The 21,396-nt window shown below is 46.2% G+C and overlaps 1 protein-coding gene across 1 annotated transcript; it reads left to right on the top strand.

Moving 5' to 3' along the window:
• Positions 1–8,019: 8,019 nt before the first annotated feature.
• On the top strand, positions 8,020–20,051 carry HTR5A (5-hydroxytryptamine receptor 5A; the record flags this gene model as incomplete). The annotated part of the gene is made up of 2 exons (XM_080818846.1): positions 8,020–8,763; positions 19,719–20,051. The coding sequence occupies 2 exons, from the start codon at positions 8,020–8,022 to the stop codon at positions 20,049–20,051; spliced, it is 1,077 nt and encodes a 358-aa protein (XP_080674972.1).
• Between the last annotated feature and the right edge of the window lie 1,345 nt (positions 20,052–21,396).

The following is a 21,396-nucleotide window of genomic DNA, read 5'->3' on the forward strand; positions in this document are numbered from 1 at the left end:
TGCCTACCATGGGATTATGCTCCCCTTCCAATGGTGACCAGTCCCAGACGCGACACTTTTATTGGGTCACATCCCCAAGAACTGGACCCCTAACGTCTTCCCTGATAGAGCAGCTGCCTGGATCCTCGAAGGGCCTGCGCCCTCCGCTCTGCAGCACACACGTTACCAAGGACTAGCAAACGGCCGTCCGGTCTTCTCGACACTCCGCGCTAACACAGTGGACCGGCGTGACGTTCTGACGAAGCCCAACAGCAGCGCTTCTCGGCGCTGGCCTCGGGGCTCTGTCACATTCCGCAGATGACAGGGGCTCCCGAAGAGAGTTTACTTCCGTGAGTTCCACCCACGTATACTTACTGGAAGGTAAATTTAAACGGACAACGTTAAGACCTATTTGTGTATTAATCTGTTAACAATAGTAATTGCTAGTACAGTAATAGTATATAATATAGATACTATAGTAATAGTAATAGTAAACCCATTACGTGTTTACATAAATGGCATGTCTTTAGGAAAAATGAGTATCTTAAAAAAGTTTTTGAGAGGCATTGTTCAACATTTTTGCAAGTCTTTTCAAGACAGCTGGAATTTCCTATCTGTTTCTGCATTCCATCTGTTGTGATACGTTGTTCTGGTTTAAGTTTATGAAGAAAATCTAGCCTCACAGAAATATATAGCTGAAAAGTGGAGGAGTATTTTAATAGTCTCTTTAGATAATTATGGATATTTTTCTGTGATGGCATATCAAAGCTCAAAATGTGGTAGTTTCTTAAAGGCTTGTTGTGATGCGGAAGGTGAGACCCTATCATGTACTTTGTGCACTTTGTTAGATTAAGGTCCGCTGGTCTGTTTTGCCTTTTGATTTTGTAGCATCGTGCACAGGTCACTGGCTCCCTCTGGAGCTATGCGGGCCTTCCATAGGTTGACACATCTCATCACACAACGTCCAAAACTCCCATTTGTTAATATTGCCACCGATCTCGTCGGAAAGGTCCTTAAATATTGGGAAGCTGTTAAGGTCACAGTAGAGGACATGAGTTTTCCAAAATTCTAATTTTCACCTGAAAACTCACCTTTTATTATGGGCAACAAACTGTCAGTCGTTTTGCCCGAAGGGAAGGCTCTCTTCAATCATTTTGAGACAATATCGGCCAAATACTGAAGACGCCATAATGATAGTTTATTATCCATCAGTAGTTCTTTCAAGTAAGAATAGTGTTTCATTTTTTTAAAAAGCTATTAGCTCAACTCAATCACATGCATATTTTCCTTAAGACAACGGTCTTCTTTCTGCACACACTGGAAATGCTGTGTGCATAGCTTCGATTGCTTCTAGATTTAATATAATTAATAGTATATAATTTATTGATTTAGTATATTGATATAATAGAATTATATTATTACGATTAATGTAATTTAATATGATTAATGCTTCCTCAGGACATTCTTAAGTGAAACTGGCGATTTTTCCTTTTGTTTTCTTCCTGCGAGAGCACGGAGTGAGGAATCCCAGTGATGATGCGACACCCTCCCTCCATTGCTTTGATCTGTGCTCGGCTGCCTACAGGTTAACTCACCATCGTCCTCCCACCCTCCGTGAAAGGGTCAGCTCAGTGAAAAAAGCAAGCAGTCTCTTACTGTTACTGTGAAAACAGTTTTGACCTTGAAGGCCTGCTGCAAGCGATTGAGGGGCTCCTCGGGGTTTACGGAGATGCTGCGGAAACCGCTAGCCTAGGTGATCCGGGGCCCGTCAGACCGCTGTGACAGAGAGCGGGGGTTAGGGGAGCCGTGAAGCAAGAACGTCCACGTCCGCCACGGACTGTTTCAAGGGAGTTGCACCTGCTTTGATTCTCCTGCGTGATGGGACGGGAAAGTAGCCGGGGGCCAGCTCGGCGTCCGCAGACCAGTACTGGACACCGTGTTAATCCCGCCAGCAGATAGGCCAGTTCGGCTGGATCTGCCCAGGCTGTGTCACTGCTAATAATACTTGTTTGGCCGATCGCCCTCACTGGCCGGGACGGGCTGACGTGGTAAGGATTAAATGGTGAATTGCGTGCGAATGAGACAAGGAGGTGATAATCTCTGCCTTTTCCCCTCAGCCGTGTTGTTATTTGTTATCTTGGCTGCCCGCTCGGGACAGAGTTTTGGAGACCCCCTCTCGGTCTTCCCTATTATAGCAGCTTTTACCCCACAGGCCAACCAACCAACGTGGGGTTCTGCCAACTACCGTAAGTGCATTCTCACCTTATACTAATACCCACTGGGAAAGGTCCCCTTTCCCAGCGCACCCGCTCTCACCTGGGCCTGGACCAGGCCTCCACTCGTTGGCTGGCCTCCAATGGCTCCTGCTCCCACAAGACCTTAGTGGGGCTTCGGATTCTTAAGCTTCAATGTCAGTTCAGACTGTGTCCAACCGTCCTCAAAAGGGCCCGGTTATTTCCTATCCTCCAGGCACGGTGACCGGGCACTAGAGCTGCCAGCTGTCTGGGGGAAGGACGGAGGCGATTTCTCCTGAGTACACCTAGTTCTGTGTTGTAGGTCATTTACGAGAGGCACCTGCCTTCTCCTGCAGCTCACATTCTGGGCCACAAAGTGGTCCCGGTGTGACCCCTGGGCAGACTGTGTCTCCTTCCTTGGCACTATCCACCGGCAGCCTCCTCGTCGGCCACGCGTGGTTTGTGTGGAGGGCGCACCTTAACCAGTGCTCTTGCCGGCTGGACATCTGTCTAGGCTCGATGGTCACTGTGCTGCGTTCACAGTCTCCACAGCTCACTCTGAACGGGTCCTTCCTGCCCCACCACTCTGCCCTGGCCATTTGTTGCAGGAATTACAAGCGGAGCACCACGTTCTCTCAGAGGCGCAACTTCTATACCATGTCCCGCTCTTACCGCGTACGGCTTCCGTAACAACTTAGCATTCATGCTTTCCTGGCTTCCTCTTCTTCAGAGTAATTGAGCTTTCTAAAAAAAAGTTATCATAATTTTTATGTGACGGCATTTCCGCGCCTACATTAAACAGGAAAAAGAGTAGTTTACTTGGGAGATCATTTTTTTTTTTCTGATTGTGTCCTTTGAGCAAATCCTTATGGAGCCTAATACATTTTAGGCTCTGTTGGGTGTGACAGGAAAACAACCATAAAGAAACATTGTCTGACTTAAGGAATTAATTACTCAGCCTGATGAATTGCCGATGACGGGTCAACCAGGTCATGTAGTTCATTCAGGAAGACGTGGAATTGGGGCCAGTAATCTGTGCTCAAGCTGAATGGGTGTAGCAGGTGGTTTACTGCTCTCGTGCTGCTCTGAGTGATGACCTTGATGACCTCTCATCTTTGCTGCATGCTCTCCCTGACCCAGTCTATGTGTGTTGTCCTCTGCGGATGGACCCAGAGAATGACTCAGAGTTAGTGGTCTCCAAATGAGGTACCATGCACGCAGGTGTGTATAAGGCAATCCGTGGGGGTTCGGGCTGAAAATAACTTCTACTTGTCCCCCTATATCCTTTGAAAAAGGAAAAAACACACTCTATCATATATAATCTAGATTATGACTAGAACATTTCTTCTTCTGGTCACAGGGTATGTCGGGAGCTTGAGACACCCTGAATGACATGGAAGATCTCCACCAGCACCTCATTCTTCAGCTGTCAGGATATTGTGACTTGTGGTTGTTTTCTACTGTTAAGTCAATTAGATGAGGAACAAAAACAGACTTTTTATGTATAAACGGGAGTAAGCAATTGTGTTAAACGTCTCTTAAGCTGTAGCCTGGACGCATGCTAGTCATTCTATCCAGGATCCATTTCCATTTTCTTCTTGACAAAACAGCAAGCCTGGATTTTTGTGGCCATTATTAAGAATGTGGAGGAGGTAAGCCTTTACGCCATGCAGAATGGCTCCTGTGGTTCTTATTATCTTCTATCACCTTTGGAAATTTGGTTGGGAATAACACTGAGTTCTAGAAATTGTTTTGGCCTTTCCCTTACCACTAAGTGGTCACTTAGGGCTGCTATGGACTGAATTGTAGCCCCCCCCCATTCATATGTTGAAATCCTAATGCCCAATGTGACATATTTGGAGATAGTCTTGAGAAAGTTAAATTAGGTCATGAGGGTGGGGCCCTTATCCAACAGGACTGTGGCCTTAGAAGAGAAAGATCCCCTTCTCTCTCTCTCTCTCCCAACTGTCTGCAAGCCAGAAAGAGAGTCCTCATCAGAACCTGTCCATGCTGACACTCTGATCTCAGACTTCGAAACTCCAGAACCGTGAGCAGGTCAGTTTCTGTTCTGTAAGCCACAGTCTGTGGTGTTTTGTTGTAGCAGCCCAAGCTGACGAAGACTAAGGCCTGGCCTTTGTAGTTAACTGTTGTGAAATCTTGATTATTACACAGTAAAACAGGCAGATCAAGAGCACAGACTGGGTCACACTCAGGCTCAAAAATCATGTGGTTTTGGGCAACTTCCTTCATCTCCAGGAAACCCATTTCCTCAATTATAAAGTAGGGATAATAGGGGCACCTGGGGGGCTCAGTCGGTTAGGCGTCTGACTCTTGATTTCCACTCAGGTCAAGATCTCAGGGTCATGGGATCAAGCCCCACATCAGGCTAGGTGCTGGGCATGGGATCTGCTCGAGATTCTCTCTCTCCGTCTGCCCCTCCCCCTTCCCACGCTCTCTCCTTCTCTGTCTCAAAAAATGAAATAAAAATAAAATAAAGCAGGGATAACAATTCCTTAAAATTTGTTTGAGGTATGATCATACAGGGATACATATTTGATACCTGGTTTATAATATAGACTTTATACACTAACAATGATGTTCTAATCATTTTTTGATCTCATAAAATTGTGGTGGTTTAGATGGGTAGGAAAAATCTTATCCCTCCAATCCTTGCAAGTGGGGCGGAATAAGGTTATATTCTGCACTTCCCCATTTTTTCTCACTTTTAATCTTGGAATTAAGACTCTTCATTTGTAGTTAAACTCCTACTTGAATCAAATAGATGCATACCTTCCCATTATAAAAAATGTGCTGTCATCATTTTTCTATATGCCAATCACATCGCTTAATCACAAGATGTGGGTAACGACAAAAGACACCAGAACTTGCATCTAGTTGTTGCCATAATGGGCACAAATCACGTTTTATAAGATGTGTTTCAGTAGATGTCTTGTAATTTGTCACCATGTCTATAAAACCCCCACATAGTAGATCATCTTGGTTGCATCTTTTGTACGTATCTTTTGTTGAATATATTTATTTGTGGGAGCTGCCGTAACAAAATACCACGCACTGAGCGGTTTAAGAAACAGCAATCCTCCCCCTTTTGTTCCACAGTTCTGAAGGCCAGAAGTCTAAGATCAAGGTGTCATCAAGTTTGGCTTCTCCTGAGGCTTCTTTCGTTGGTTCACAAATGACCACCTTTTTGCCGTGTTCCCACGTGGTTTCCTTCTGTGTGCACACATTTCTGGTCTCCCTTTGTGTGTCCAAATTTCCTTTTGCTATGAGGATACCAGTCTGACTCACACTAAGAATTTCAGTTTAAATTCATCTTTTTAACAATCCTATTTCCATATGCAGTCCTCTTTTGAGGTGCTGGTGCTTAACACTTCAACACAGGAAGCTTGAGGGAGAAGGGGACACAACTCAGCCCGCAGGAGGTGAAGCAGGAAGTCCTGCCCCTCGGAACTGGCCTTCAGGGGCACTTTACGGCAGGCAGGAGCTCTATACCTGTTTGCATTTTTTTTTCAAGCTAAAGTCATGGCCATGCTCTAAGATAAAGAAACTGAAATGTTCTGATTTCTCTTTGTGTTTCTGTAAGGGATAAACCAGAATTTCTCAAAAACTTTGGTTCTCCTTGAGATGTTCCATTGGATTTCTTCTTTGTGAGAGCATTTGGCTGTATTCTTACCTATGCGACACTCCGATTTTTACAAAATGTCCTCTGTCATCCCCGGCTTGGCCCCTTATTTGACGGCTTCTCACTGAACTCCCAGTGCAGACTGCTGGCTTCAGCACCTGGTGCCAGTGGGGAATATTCTTGGAAGCCACGGTGGCTTTTGAGATCAGTATCAGGATCCCTGCACCAAGGCCTGCTGCCTGTGGGGTATGTAGCTCACCCATTATTCCAGATCATGGGCCCTGGAAACTGAATGCAGATTTGTTCAGACCATTTGTTTCAAAGATGAAGATTCATAGTTTACATCTCATCCCAGTTGGTTCTATGGCTTCAAGAAGGTGATGTGCTCTGAATGAGCTCAAGTCTTTCCCTTGACTAGAGAGCCACATAAGGTAGCCCTGTACACAAGCAGCCACCATCAGCTGTATTTAGGGGGTATTTGGTGAAACAGCTCTGTGTATAAGCTTGTATTTAATGAAGAATATTCTCATTAATATTTCCTAACAGCATTCTCTCCTCTGGGTCCCAGTGGAGGTTTTTCTCTCTTTCCAGGGCATTCTCTTGGTGCTCATTGTACTCTGTTAGAAATTGAATCTTGTAACACAACATATTTCTTATGTTCAAATAACTAAAAAGCTTTTGACCAAACTTGTGGCCCACCACTTGTGAATGTATACGACTTCATAACTCCAATTATCCGCACTTTAAAAATGCTTGATGCGATCTCATATGCTTTTCTGTCATATCGTTCTTCTTATTTTAGTTTATTTTATCTTGCTATATCATGTCTCCCTCTGTGAAGTGCTTTCTATCGTAACTTCGGGGTAGGAATTTCTATTTTTCCCCAATTACTATGGATGTGTATATGGCCATGTGTGCATGTGGAGGGAAAGAGTTAAATGCTTCCTCTTTCTTTCTAGTGAGATGGGGTTTTTATAACAACTTGTATCCCATATTGCCTTTCAAAGGAAGCAAATCCAATGGGGAGCACTAGAAGACGGCAGCTTCTCTGTGATTCTGAGGACGTAGTTTAAACACGGTGGTTCCAATACCTCAGCCACTTCTAGGAACAACAGTAAATGCTCTCTTGCCTTTTCTCCTTAAAGGAAAACTATCCCTTAGGGGAAGCACCAGGTGTTGTGTAGGAAGTACGCAGTCGTGTACTGACATCTTCAGGAGAAGAAAAGCCAGTGATACCATCTTAGACCCGGAACTAGGAACATGCATGCTTGAGGTAAGCCCCTGCGGAGAGCTGAGAACCCACTCAAGGTATCCAGACAACCCCTGGAAGGACGTGGGTAGGGGTTGCTCGAGGAATGCTTCCAGGAGAGTTCCGTGGTGAACTTGATCCACTCGGGCAGCGCATTTCAGGAAGCAGGGCCCGTCCCGGGGACAGCACCAGGGCCCGTCCCGGGGACAGCACCAGGACCCGCGCCCGGGTAGGGGGAGGCAGCAGCACCATGGACAGCACCCACGTGAGCGAGCGCTGCGCGCGCTCCGGGCAGAGGGGCGGGGACAGGCGACCTTATCAGCTGATGCCTTACGTAGGCTGGATCCCCACTTTGAGAAGGCAGGTCTGGACGGGCGCGCCGGCGTTCCGCCCCAAAGCCGCGGCCCCAGACGGCGTGGGGCTGGGGCTGGGGGGATAGCAGGAGGCAGATCCCAGAAAAAAGGTCCCTGCCTGGCTTCCCGGGCGCGGGGGTGAGGCCGCAGCCTGCCGCCTGGAGAGAGGGGCGAGCAGGGAGGCAACGCGCAGCGAGAGTACTGCTCTGACGCACCAGTACCCCCTCCGGCACCCACAGGCTCCAGGGGCGCGCAGCTGCCCCTCGACCTGGGAGATGCTCAGCTCTGGGTGACCAGACTGCTGTCTGTGCCGAGGGGAAAAGCCTGGGCATGTGACAGCTGAGGAGGGCCCTGGCTGCGTGCGAGACGCAGCCCAGCACCCTCCTCTCCGCCACACCGTCTCCCGCATATGCTCACGGGCAGGAGGCTTCGTAAACAATCCCCAGAAACCCCGCCACCAGCCAGAGGTCGCCAACACCCCGAGTGGCTCCAGGCGCAGGGGCCACGACTGGCTTCCCGAACGCCCCTTCTGCACGCACCCCGGGCCGGTCTCCTGACCCAGCGATGGATTCACCTGTGAACCTAACCTACTTTTCTCTCTCCACCCCCGCCCCTCCGGAGACCAACCGCAGCAGCCTTGACGCCGAAGACCCGCGCCCCAGCCCGCCCCTCCACTCTGTCTTCGGTGTGCTCGTTCTGACCTTGCTGGGCTTTCTGGTGGCTGCGACCTTCTCCTGGAACCTCCTGGTACTGGCGACCATCCTCCGTGTGCGCACCTTCCACCGGGTTCCGCACAACTTAGTGGCGTCCATGGCCATCTCGGACGTGCTCGTGGCGGCTCTGGTCATGCCGCTGAGCCTGGTGCACGAGTTGTCCGGCCGGCGCTGGCAGCTGGGTCGGCGGCTGTGCCAGCTGTGGATCGCGTGCGACGTACTCTGCTGCACCGCCAGCATCTGGAATGTGACGGCCATCGCGCTGGACCGCTATTGGTCCATCGCGCGTCACCTGGAATACACGCCTCGCGCCCGCAAGCGCATCTCCAATGTTATGATCGTGCTCACCTGGGCGCTCTCCGCTGTGATCTCGCTGGCGCCGCTGCTCTTCGGCTGGGGGGAGACATACTCGGAGGGCAGCGAGGAGTGCCAGGTGAGCCGCGAGCCCTCCTACACCGTGTTCTCCACCGTGGGCGCCTTCTACCTGCCGCTCTGCGTGGTGCTCTTCGTGTACTGGAAGGTCTACAAGGCTGCCAAGCTCCGCGTAGGCTCCAGGAAGACCAACAGCGTCTCACCCTGGCCGGAGGCCGTGGAGGTGGGTGTTACAGAGATCCTTGAAAACACTTTACTTGCATTCGTCCAGGCTTCATCTCCAGCGCACGGACTCCAAAGTTTGTAGAAAGTGAGCTTTTTAGTTTTTTGGTGGGGGGAGGGGCGGGGAGAAGCAGGGAGGACAGATGGTAACGTGACTTGGCAGAAAGATTGCTCAACATCAGGCAGAGCAGATTAATGTTTTAGGCCAGTCTGCTTTTTTCTTGGCAAATCAAAGCAACTAATCTTGCAAAACATAGTATCTCCTGGCTTACCACCTGCTGTTCTGCAGCGTCCTTATCCAGGCGCTCACCTGTTTCAGAACCTGCTTTTGTTAGACACTTCCACTGCCTCTGTGTTGCCTTCTGGGTCTGTTTCCAGCCCCATCAGGCCGTTTGTGGGCAGCAGAGGGTCCCTTGTTCGCCTTCCCAAACAAGCGACAGGAGGAAATGAAAAATCGAAGGCAGACAATTCCCCAGGTCTTTACAAGTAGCCTTTTCTGTGAGACAGTAGCTACGCAACAGTGCGGTCTCTTCTCTGGTCCTCTTTCCACCATGCTTTCCTGTTCGGTTGTTAACTCTTACTAATCCAGCCCTGTGACTGCAGAGTCAGGAAATGTACGACTGAATCCACCGGGTGTGAAGACGGCTCCCCCCCCCACCAGCTCTCACTGCCAAGGTCTTCCATTGAGCCCAGTTCGTGTATTTAAGTTAGGTCAGAAGTCTACACAGCCCCAGTTTCTGTTCTTGGCTCTGGAACAACATAAATTCCATGAAGCATATTAAACCCACACTATGTACGGGCTTGGCGCAGGGAGTGAAGAATGATAAAGACATCATCTTTCCCAGGAAGAGCTCCCTCTAGTGAGGGCGATAGACATCTCCGGTGAGTGCTGTGATAAGGTTGTGTTTTGGGATCGGTAGCTAATTCCTACAACAACCAGTCAATCAAGCTCAGAGGGTAGGTAAGGGAGAAGAAAGTGCATCCTTCTAGAAGAGGGAAAAGGGGGTCAGAGGCTACCTGTCCTTTTATCCAGAACAATGGCTTCAAGCAGGCGGTGATTTATCCCCTCCAGGGGCCATTTGGAATGTCTGGAGATGTTAAGATTTGGGGGGAAAACATTGTATAATGTACCAGACAGGCCCCCACAACAAAAAAATTATTCAGAGCAAAATGACAACAGTGCCAGATTTGGGAAACCCTGTGCTACTAGATTCTGGAACCGAACGAGGAGTGCCGATGGGGCACCAAACTGCCCAGGGCTCCCACACGCGTGACGATCCACCCCAACTCCGGGCCAGGAACAAGAGCACTGGCCACCTTCAAAGGTCCTCCTCCCACAGACCCTGTTCTGCCAGGATGCTTATCCAGGCCAATGGTTTACAACCAATACCAGACACAGCGTGACAAGGAAAAGCAGTCACAGTTCCGTCTTGTGGAATTTACTGCAAAGTGATGCAGCCTTTCACTGCTCCACTCTGGAGAGAACATTAGCAAAACATTTTGACATTGTTCTGCTTTTATATATATTTTTTGCACCATTTTTTTTGTTTTCTCTCTTTCTCTCTGCCACATAACTTAAGAAAATAGGGCGCTTGGTTTGCAAGACCTTCACATGGTCCAGGGCTCCACTGTTACTGGGAAGGGTGAATTACAAACCAGGTCTCCTGCTTTTCCCTGGTAGCAGGTGCCAAAGTTTCTATATAGAGTCCTAGCCCCAACTGGCTGTGTTACCTAGGGGAACACAACACTTTTTCCTTGCTTCTTTGTCTGCTAAGTTTTCTTCAAATACCTACTGAGAGCCTAACCTCTGTCAGACACTGGGACGGGGAGCGGGCGACATGAGAGATGGGCCTTGCCTTTGACAAAGCATGATGAAACCACTACTAAATGTCTGGCATAAAAAGATAATGCTGGGTTTACTGCTGACTAGTCTGTGGCAGAGCTGTGCTGGCCGGCCACAGTCGCTAATCTTAAATGGCATTTTTGGGAAGCAATGGAGATCTAGGGGATGTTGGGGGGGGGTTGACTTCATCAGCCTGAATCTTTCTTTATTTTTTCATTTTACTTAAATCCAATTCCTTAACATAGAGTGTATTATTAGTTTGCAGAGGTAGAGTTCAGTGATTCGTCAGTTGCATGTAACACCCAGTGCTCATTGCATCACGTGCCCTCCTTCACGCCATCACCCAGTGACCCCATCCTTCTGCCTGCCTCTCCTCTAGCAGCCCTCAGTTCATCCCCTCGAGTTAAGAATCTTTCATGGTTTGTCTCCCTCTCGGATTTCATCTTATTTTATCTTCTCCTCCCTTCCTCTATGACCCTTTGCTTTGTTTCTTAAATTCCACATGTGAGTGAAATTGCATGATAATTGTCTTTCTCTGATTGACTTATTTCGCTTAACATAATATCCTCTAGTTCCAGCCACATCATTGCAAATAGTTAAGATTTAATTTTTTGGTAGCTGAGTAATATTCCATTGTTTATTTTTTGAGATTTTCTTTAAGGTAAATTTTTATTTTTTAATTTTATTTTTTTCAGTGTTCCAAGATATTCTATTGTGTATATATACCACATTTTCTTTATCCATTCATCTGTCAATGGACATATGGACTCTTTCCATAGTTTGGCTATTGCGGACATTGCTGCTGTAAACATTGGGGTGCAGGTGCCCCTTCGGATCACTACGTTTGTATCTTTAGGGTAAATACCCAGTAGTGCGATTGCTGGGCCGTAGGATAGCTCCATTTTCAACTTTTTGAGGAACCTCCATGCTGTTTTCCAGAGTGGCTGCACCAGCTTGCATTCCCACCAACAGTTTAGGAGGGCTCCCCTCTCTCCGCATCCTCACCGACACCTGCTATTTCCTGACTTATTAATTTTAGCCATTCTGACTGGAGTGAGGTGGTATCTCACTGTGGTTTTGATTTGCATTTCCCTGATGCTGAGTGATATTGAGCATTTTTTCATGTGTCTGTTGGCCATCTGGATGTCTTCTTTGGAGAGCTGTCTGTTCATGTGGTCTGCCCATTGTTGACTGGATTTTTTTGTTTTTTGGGTGTTGAGTTCTTTACAGATTTTGGATACTAGCTTTTTATCTGATAAGACATTTGCAAATATCTTCTCCCATTCTGTAGGTTATCTTTTAGTTTTGTCGACTGTTTCCTTAGCTGTGCAAAGCTTTTTATTTTGATGAAGTCCCAATAGTTCATCTTTGCTTTTGTTTCTCTTGCCTTTGGATGTGTCTGGCAAGAAGTTGTGGTGGCCAAGGTCCTAGAGGTTGCTGCCTGTGTTCTCCTCTGGGATTCTGACGGATTCCTGTCTCACATTTGGGTCTTTCGTTCCTTTTGAGTTTATTTTTGTGTATGGTGTAAGAAAATGGTCCAGTTTTGTCCTTCTGCATGTGGCTGTCCAATTTTCCCAACACCATTTGTTGAAGAAATTGTCTTTTTTCCATTGGACATTCTTTCCTGCTTTGTTGAAGATTAGTTGACTACAGAGTCGAGGGTCCATTTCTGGGCTCTCTATTCTGTTCCACTGATCTATGTGTCTGTTTTTGTGCCAGTACCATGCTGTCTTGATGATCACAGCTTTGTAACAGAGCTTGAAGTCTGGAATTGTGATGCCTCCTGTTTTGGTTTTCTTTTACAACATTCTTTTTTTCTACTTAAGGTCTTCTGGTTCCACACAAATTTTAAGATTATTTGTTCCAGCTCTGTGAAAAATGTTGATGGTATTTTGATAGGGATTGTATTGAATGTATAGATTGCTCTGGGTAGCATAGACGTTTTAACAATATTTGGTTTTCTAATCCATGAGCATGGAATGTTTTCACATTTCTTTGTGTCTTCCTCAATTTCTTTCATGAGTACCTTATAGTTTTCTGAGTACAGAGTATCTCCCTCTTTGGTTAGGTTTATTCCTAGGTATCTTATAGTTTTGGGTGCAATTGTAAATGGGATTGACTCCTTAATTTCTCTTTCTTCTGTCTCATTGTTCGTGTATAGAAATGCAACTGAATTCTATGCATTGATTTTATATCCTGTGACTTTGCTGAATTCCTGTGTGAGTTCTAGCAGATTTGGAGTCTTTTTTGGGTTTTCAACAAGAGGATCATGTCATCTGTGAAGAGTGAGAGTTTGACGACTTCCTTCACAATTCGGACACCTTTTATTTCTTTCTCTTGTCTGCTTGCTGAGGCTAGGACTTCCAGGACTATGTTGAACAGCAGTGGTGAGAGTGGACATCCCTGGTCATGTTCCTGACCTTAGGGGAAAAGCTGTCAGTTTTTCCCCTGTGGGTTTTTCATAGATGGCTTTTATGATATTGAGGTATGTTCCCTCTATCCCTACACTGCAGAGTTTTAACCAAGAAAGAATGCTGCATTTTGTCAAATGCTTTTTCTGCATCTATTGAGAGGATCATATGGTTCTTATCCTTTCTTTTATTAAGGTGGTGTATCACATTGATTGATTTGTAGATGTTGAACCACCCCTGGATCCCAGGAATAAATCCCACTTGGTTGTGGTGAATAATCCTTCTAATGTACAGTTGGACACTATTAGCTAGTATCTTGGTGAGAATTTTTGCATCCATGCTCATCAGGGATATTTTTCTGTAATTCTCCTTTTTGGTGGGGTCTTTGTCTAGTTTTGGGATCAAGGTAATGCCGGCCTCACAGAATGAGTTTAGAAGTTTTCCTTCCATTTCTATTTTTTGGAACAGTTCCAGAGGAATAGGTATTAATTCTTCAAGTGTCTAGTAGAATTTCCCCTGGGAAGCCATCTACCCTGGACCTCTTTTTTGTTGGGAGATTTTTGATTACTGACTCAATTTCTTTGTTGGTTATGGGTCTGTTCAGGTTTTCTATTTCTTCCTGTTTCAGTTTTGGTAGTTTATACATTTCTGGGAACTTATGCATTTCTTCCAGCTTGCCTAATCTAGTGGCATATAATTGCTCATAATATTCTCTTATAATCATTTGGATTTCTTTGATGTCAGTTGTGATTTCTCCTCTTTCATTCATAATTTTATTTATTTGGGTCCTTTCTCTTTTCTTTCTGATAAGTCTGGCCAGGGGTTAAAAGAAGGGCTTCTGAGGGATGCCTGGGTGTCTCAGTTGGTCTCAGCAGACTCTTGGTTTTGGCTCAGGTCATGATCTCTTGGTTATGGGATTGAGCCCCCCACGTTGTGCTCTGCACCCAGTACAGAGTCTGCTTTGGATTCTTTCTCCCTCCCTCTCCACCCCTTCATGCTCATGCTCTCTCTCAAAAAAATAAACTAAATTAAAAAAAAGAAAGGCCTCTGAAATTGCTTTATATAATGTATTCTAATGTTTTAAATTTTCACAGCTGGATTAGATAGCTCCTCCCTTTTCTATCCTTCTACTTGTAAGCATGGTTTTTCCCTAACTGAGGGGACTCCAATGAACTTTACTCCCTGGTACAGATTTGTAGTCCAGGACAATAAAAACTTCTTTCAATACTCTCATGAAGTTTTAAATTCTATAACAATTTTTATTTTTACTTTCTCTCTGAAGTTTAGGAAAAATCTAAGTCAGAACTGTTAACTGAACTGCAGGCCAGGGTTTTAACTGAAAATCCATAGGTTTGACTTCTTACCTGGCACTTCTACTGTGTGGCTTTGCTTTTTCTGAGACACCCCTAAAGACAGTGCATTTAGGAGTTCGGATGAAGCTGAACAGAAACATGCACGACCTAGGTGTGCAAGGCAGCGTGTTTGGGGATGCCACAAAATCTTTGAGACTACTTTAGAGTTAGAATTTTGCTCAAGACCTTAACATGCCAATTGAAGAAGCTGTTAACTGTTTGGTATTTCTCTCTCCTCTTAAATGATTTAATTTATTAATTTTGGCTTGGTCAGAAGTTCCTTATGAAGATTTTAAAAAGGCATTTGTCAAGAAAAGGACAAGAGTTAGGATTATAGGGCAATTTAAAATAGGAAGTCAAAGTCCTTAAAGGAGAAGGTCAAGACCTTGGCTTAGACAAACTATGACACACAAGAAAGAGCCTCCAAGAGCCGTAGGAATAATGTCTCGGGATCCCTGACCAGAGGCTAACAAGGCACCACACAATCACCAGCCCAACACTCACTGAGCTGGAATACGAGCTAAACAAAGTGACATTCTTTCACAAACTGAGACCCAAAGCAAAGTTTGATTCATTGATTTCCACAAATTGGTCGTAGGTCTAATAGTCCTCAAACCATTAGCCCTTGGGTCTGACTTGGAATGGATTAGTAGCTTATCAAGGCAATGCCTTATAGAACAATCCTTTATACACTCAAATGAAAGAAAGGCTCTCCAGGAGAAAACATTTAAAAATTACCAAGGAAACAAAGACTTTGCACGTATAGACAAATAACAGCAAAAGCAAAGCAAGTAGCAGGAGAATAAGTACATTAAGGGCATAAAAAATGTTTGCTAAATGGTACACCTCCAGGACGAGAGATCTAATGGGCTTATGCAAAGATCTAAGTCAATTACCAAATGGTATACATCTCAATGAAAGGTCTAGTTACTTGATACAAAAATCCAAGCCTAAAGACTTTGAGGGAAGGCACTTTGGGTTACAAGTCCTAGGATAACGAAATGCAGAGAACAAGAAGAGCCAATGAGACTGGCACCCCGGCTGCAGATCCTGAGAGCAACTGGACTTTGGGGCCCAGAAAATACACCTGTGGTCCAAGCATCCTGGGAGCATCTTCAAAATGATCTCAGTGGACGATCTAGAGCTGTCTAAGGGTGATACGAGCACCGCACAGAATCTGAGATGGAAACACAAGCCAAACCTGCTGCTTACCACAGTAAGAAAAAGCTACATTTGTCAGGTACTGTCTCTAGCTCAGGGCAGAATGCCAGCCGTCTCTGGGGCCTGGGGACAGTATGGAGTTCAGGAACCGGAGGGCAGTGAATGGATGTCACCTTAAAGTGGGGTTACTCGGTGACACTGCTGTTGATTGGCCATCAGAGGAGCGTTTATTGGGGTGAGTCCTACCCTAATTGGCAGCCATGGATTGGTTGGTTTGCAGGTTTGTATTCACAGAGCTGTATGGTTCCTGATCAGCCGGAGATATTTAAACACGTGGCAAGGCTCCTTCTGACCATAGCTACAGAAGAATCCATCGTTTTCTAAGTGAGTTGGGAAGTTTGAGGAACGTTTTCACTCTTCCCCGTGTGGAGCCGTCACTCAATGCAAGACCATTTCTGGTGTGAGCATCCTGCCTCATCTGTCCATCCTCCGTTCTGACAATGGCCTGGTCTAACTTGCAAATCACCCAAAACAACACTTCTGAGGTAAGGGTCTTCATCCCTGAGCTTCGTACCCATTATGGATGGTAATCGATCGATTATCTGTGATATTAATAGGAAAGTGCAGCCAAATGGTAGAGGAAATTAAGGAAACACATTAGATTTATGATTAACTGGTGAATTATTATTTAGCACACAACAATTTTGGAAAGATGAGAAGTCTAACATGTAAGTCCACGACCCCCAAAGAACGCATATATGTGGAGAGATTAGGCTAATTGTTCACTTAGAGAAATTTTATATGCGAAGTGATGGGCATTGAGGGGGACATGTGCTGTGATGAGCACTGGGTGTTACATGCGACTGAGGAGTTGCTGAACACTAAAAATAAATAAATAAATAAATGATGACAGTGTTATAAAGATAATTAGGAAAAGCCTAATTTGGCTTGAATGTTCACTTTGTTTTACCCTACTACTTCTTTTTCTGTGAATCTACTAATGAGCATGTTGAGTATTTGATAGTGTAATTCATAGAATTCAACTCTCCAGACTCAGTTAGGTGCCTGATTGCTGTCATTGATTAGCAAGGAGCAAAGATCTAAGGAGTCCCTGAGTCAGAAAGCCACAGGTGAGCCACCAAGAGACATTAGACAACTAGAAACCTAAACCCTCCCAGACAACAAAGCTCCTCCTAGCAGAGCCTCTGCTATCCCAGAAGCACCATTTTAAATCAGTGACCCTCTTTCTTCCGACAAGTGAGTTGGTGTTGAATGCCACACCAAGAGAAATGTCAGTGCTGATCAACATTTCACTTTGAGGTCCTAGAAAATGTGCTTTTCCGAGACACAGGGAGTTCTAGGACTCACCTATAAAGAATTCCTGACTCCAAGCAAACCATAAAAAGAAAGTAATTAGAAAAAATATTTAACTTGAGTTTAGACGAGAACCCTAAGCCATTCTCATGGAACATGACAAGAATTGTTAAAACATGACACTTGAATCTTTGTTGGAAGGACCCGTGGATGTGGGCTCCCACCCTGCTGTACTAATAACTCCGTGAGAAAGGAGCATGAATCTAACACCTGTGAAGGAACATTCTGCTGGGACACCCTATTGACGTGGGAGAAATCATCCTGCAGACAAACTTAGAAATACAGTATCTGGAACCTGTTTGAGAACACACTTCACTCGACAGGAGAACCGTGACACGGAGGAAAACCCTTGCAGGTCCAATGAATGGACGTTCTATTTGGGAATAGCTCATCCTCTGTAAGAGCCTGGTAGGCTGTACCGGAAGAACGTGAGGTTTTATAGTATAATTGCCAAATAGCCTTTGAATCAGGGCTGCACGTAGGGCACTTAACCTCCCTTTACAAGGACCATGACTGAAGCCATGGACTTCCATGAAACTGTCTTATAATACTTAGGCTCCCTTTCATAAGACTTATTTTTATAGAAATACTCAAATCTTACACTTAAATGTAGGTCATACACCTGGACGAGCAACCACTGTGGTCCCATCTCTCAGATGAATGATGAGCTACATCCTGACATGGCAGCCCTTTTGGATATAGGACGGGATCTGAGTGTAGGGATGGGCAGAATCTCAAGAGAGGCAGATACTCTGAGTGTCAATCACTAGGGAAGAAGATGGTTCCCCAGAATGGAAACCTTGCAACTTTTTCCATTATGCAACAGGAAAACTCCTGCAAATTGAATGTGCAACTCTGGGGGTCTATCTCAGCCTGACAGAAGGTTGGCTTTACGTTGGTAGTTTCCTTGTGGAGCTCTTTGTGTCTTGCAACGGAAAGTTGAGTATATAAAGGACTGAACGTGGGCTTCTGGAGTCAGTCTGCAAAGGATAATGACCACAGGGAAGGCAGACATGGAGTGGCGATGGGAGGGGCTGGTCGGGTCCCAAGAGTGCGCCATATCTCAAAAGCCAGAATATCCGGGTGTGTGTTGCTGTGTTTATTTCTACTTTAACAAAAGTCTAGTTTTAGTGTCCTGCCTTCCTATCAGCTGTGCTGTAGAGAATTAAGGAGTGGGTGCAAGGGAGTCACAACCCTGAGTGGCCAGTGTTACCACCAAAAAAGTGCTGAGAGGGAGGAGAATTTCAGGGCGGGGCGTGGTTTAACGGTCAGGACCAGAATTCTCCTTCAGTTGCCATCTTTGGAAAATGGGGGGAAATGTCTTCCCTGACGCCATTTTAGGATTAAGTTTTATTAAAAATTTGGTGGGTTTCCCTGTTTTATGCTGGAAAATGAAACTATACATTGTGTTTGCATTTCCGTAAATGAATTCCCTGCGATGCTCTACCAGACATGTGCCAATAATCTGAGAAAGTTTACTATCGTTCCGTCTCAGGGTGAGACTGGGATGTAGAAAGAGAGACTTTCACTTCTCGTTTTATGTATGTTGTTAAGGGGTGCAGCATGGCGCACTGTTTGTTCCAATACTGATGATCTTCTTTACAATTGTGCAAGAATCAGTGTTTCGTTATTCAAGGAAATGACGGGAAGGCTATCGTACAAATTTAATAATTCATGTATCAACTAGTATCGCTTTAACCATAGTGTTCCTACGTATGCCTGATATTTTATATGACAGACAAGCCGATACCTTTTGACTCCAATCTATGGATGTAGCCATGGGCCGGGTGGGTGGTTTAGGTTGACGAGAATGACCTTCCGACTTGCCCTTTGTCTGAAAGTCTGTGTGCTGCCTGAGAGAGAGATGTGAATTCCGTTCCAAACGCACTGGGGTCACAGAATGCTGGTGTTGGGAAGAATAAAATCTAACATCCATGCGGTCTCACCCACCAGCGAATGCTTGGTCGGCCCAGAAAGCCTGCCTGGGCCGGTTAGCTTCCTAGTTGAGTAGATCTACCCACTGTGATTCCTCCGTATTTGGGCTGTCTTTTTGTCAGATGTTCCTTATTTCAATTCCCTAAAGATGGAAGTAAATGGACTGGAATGGAGGGAAGAGCCCCTTTCCCAGAAATCCCACGTCTCTGGAGAAGGGACTGGAATGTGGACGGCCCAGTTCTGTGGAGACCTGCCCACAGGGGACCTGGGAGCACCCGACTGGGGAGAACCTAAGAGTCTGGAGTCTGTTTTCCACGAAAGTTGGGGGAAGGAAAGGACACAGAATAAGCCCCGAGGGAGATCAGTGTCCTGGTGAGTGAACTGTCCCCAATAGTCATAGGAAGCTGACACCAGAAGAAATTCTAGAAAATCCCTTCAGGGAGGATTCACATGAACACAAAAAGCTGTGAAAATTTCAGGAAATCAGGCTTTTATTGTCCAAGGGGTTGGTAAGGATTGAGCATGCTTTTGATACTCATGGACCTTTGTCAGTAAATTATATGTCCTGCACGACCGACCTGTTTCTGTTTTCCTTGTTGAATAGACAGCAGCAGGGAGTTCGCCTTCGCCACATTGATTAGAGATGCTCCCGTTCTCCTTCCATTTCTGAGACATAAGCACGCGCCCCAGCCCCAGCCCCAGCCCCAGGTTCCCGCAGCTGAGGGTGGGCTCCACAGGCCGCCAGTTTCCCACACCCGACCGTCAAGGACTTCCTCTTCCGATGGATGGGCAGGAGCCCGGCATCAGTGTCCGGGTTCAGCTCACACACGCCTGACGGGCACAAGGAGCCCTTCACGAAGATTCTGCTGATCTTTTCCAGGCGAAGACCTCTGCGCAGCAGCCCCAGATGGTGTTCACCGTCCGCCACACCACCGTCACCTTCCAGACAGAAGGGGACACGTGGAGGGAACAGAAGGAGCAGAGAGCCGCCCTGATGGTGGGCATCCTCATCGGGGTGTTTGCGCTCTGCTGGCTCCCCTTCTTCACCGCGGAGCTCATCGGGCCCCTCTGCTCCTACGACATCCCCGCCGTCTGGAAGAGCATCTTCCTTTGGCTCGGCTACTCCAACTCCTTCTTCAACCCGCTCATCTACACAGCGTTCAACAAGAACTATAACAGCGCCTTCAAGAATTTCTTTTCTAGGCAACACTGAGCGCGAGGCCTGGGGAGGAAGGGGACGAGATCCTCGAACTCAGTGAAATTTCCAGCTCCGTCTGCTTCCCCGTCCCTGCCCATGGATCCCGCCACATGAAGAGGCACGTCCTCCGGGCTCTCCTGGGTCATCTTCAGAACTAGCCCTCACTTCCCCACTCCTAGGTAGGAATGTGAGTCTTCCCAGGCAGTTTGGGAGCCCTTTTTTTTCTTTTACAATTGTTTTTTAAAGATTTTATTTATTTATTTGACAGACAGAGATCACAAGTAGGCAGAGAGAGAGGGGGAAGCAGGCTCCCCGCTGAGCAGGGAGCCCGATGCGGGGCTCGATCCCAGGACCCTGAGATCATGACCTGAGCCACCAAGATGCCCCTGGGTGACCTTCTTGATCTAACTTAATCTGTTACTGTTCACTCTGCACCTAACAGCCACAGACTTTGCCCACAAAATGCCCTCCTCCCTCCCCCCAATCCACTCCAGCGCGGTCGTCGTCCTGGCCCCAGAGAAGTCAAACAAGGGAAACGAGAGGAAGGAAGTCAAGCAACATGGCTAGAAAACGATGGAGAAGAAGTCAGCATGGGGACACCGAGGAGTAGGAGGCTACAATTCCCAGTTTTCTGGAACAGTCCCTAACTTGAAATTTCGTGTTATGGTCCTGGTAAGTATACCCTAGTACTTATTGTGTACGTCCCAGTGTTTGGCTACAAGATATTGTCTCTGACCCTCTTGAAGTGCATAGCCACAGCACAGCAGCTGTGAATATTGGCTTTCAGACTTTGTGGCAACCACGCACGTGTGCTCTGTGCACACACGTGCGCACGCGCGCACACACCCACACAACTATGGAGGAGGTCAAGGTTCCGCTTGGCTAGTTTATTCTAAAATTCAACCCATCAACTTGGAAAGGAAAATCAAACACCTCCTTCCATTCTGAAGCAACTGTACAATCCACTGGTTTTGTAGAATCTGTCGAATTTGCTTATTTTCTATGGGTTTTATTTGTATGGAATTTATTCGGACGTTATAGGACAAAGACCTCTATCCTTGGATCATGTTAATCGAGGAAGTTGTCTCGCCATGGGTGGCTTACCTTAGCACAGCTTCACAACTGAGGACCGTGAGGGCACACTCACCAAACGTGTAAATTTACAGGGACAGTTGGTTAATTCGCTGTCTTTTTATTGGTGTGTGAAGCCCTGCGAGGAGGCAAACGCTAGCAACTAGTGAGAAAGGCAGAAGTACAATAAAATGTGGCTTCAGTCCCTTACAAAACGACACCTTTCTATAAATGAGTCAAGGCAATTAGATGATGATACAGCATTTATAGGATCAGAGAAAACCCAGGC

The sequence above is a fragment of the Martes martes genome (genome assembly GCF_963455335.1).
Source record: "Martes martes genome assembly, chromosome: 11".
Lineage (NCBI taxonomy): Eukaryota > Metazoa > Chordata > Mammalia > Carnivora > Mustelidae > Martes > Martes martes.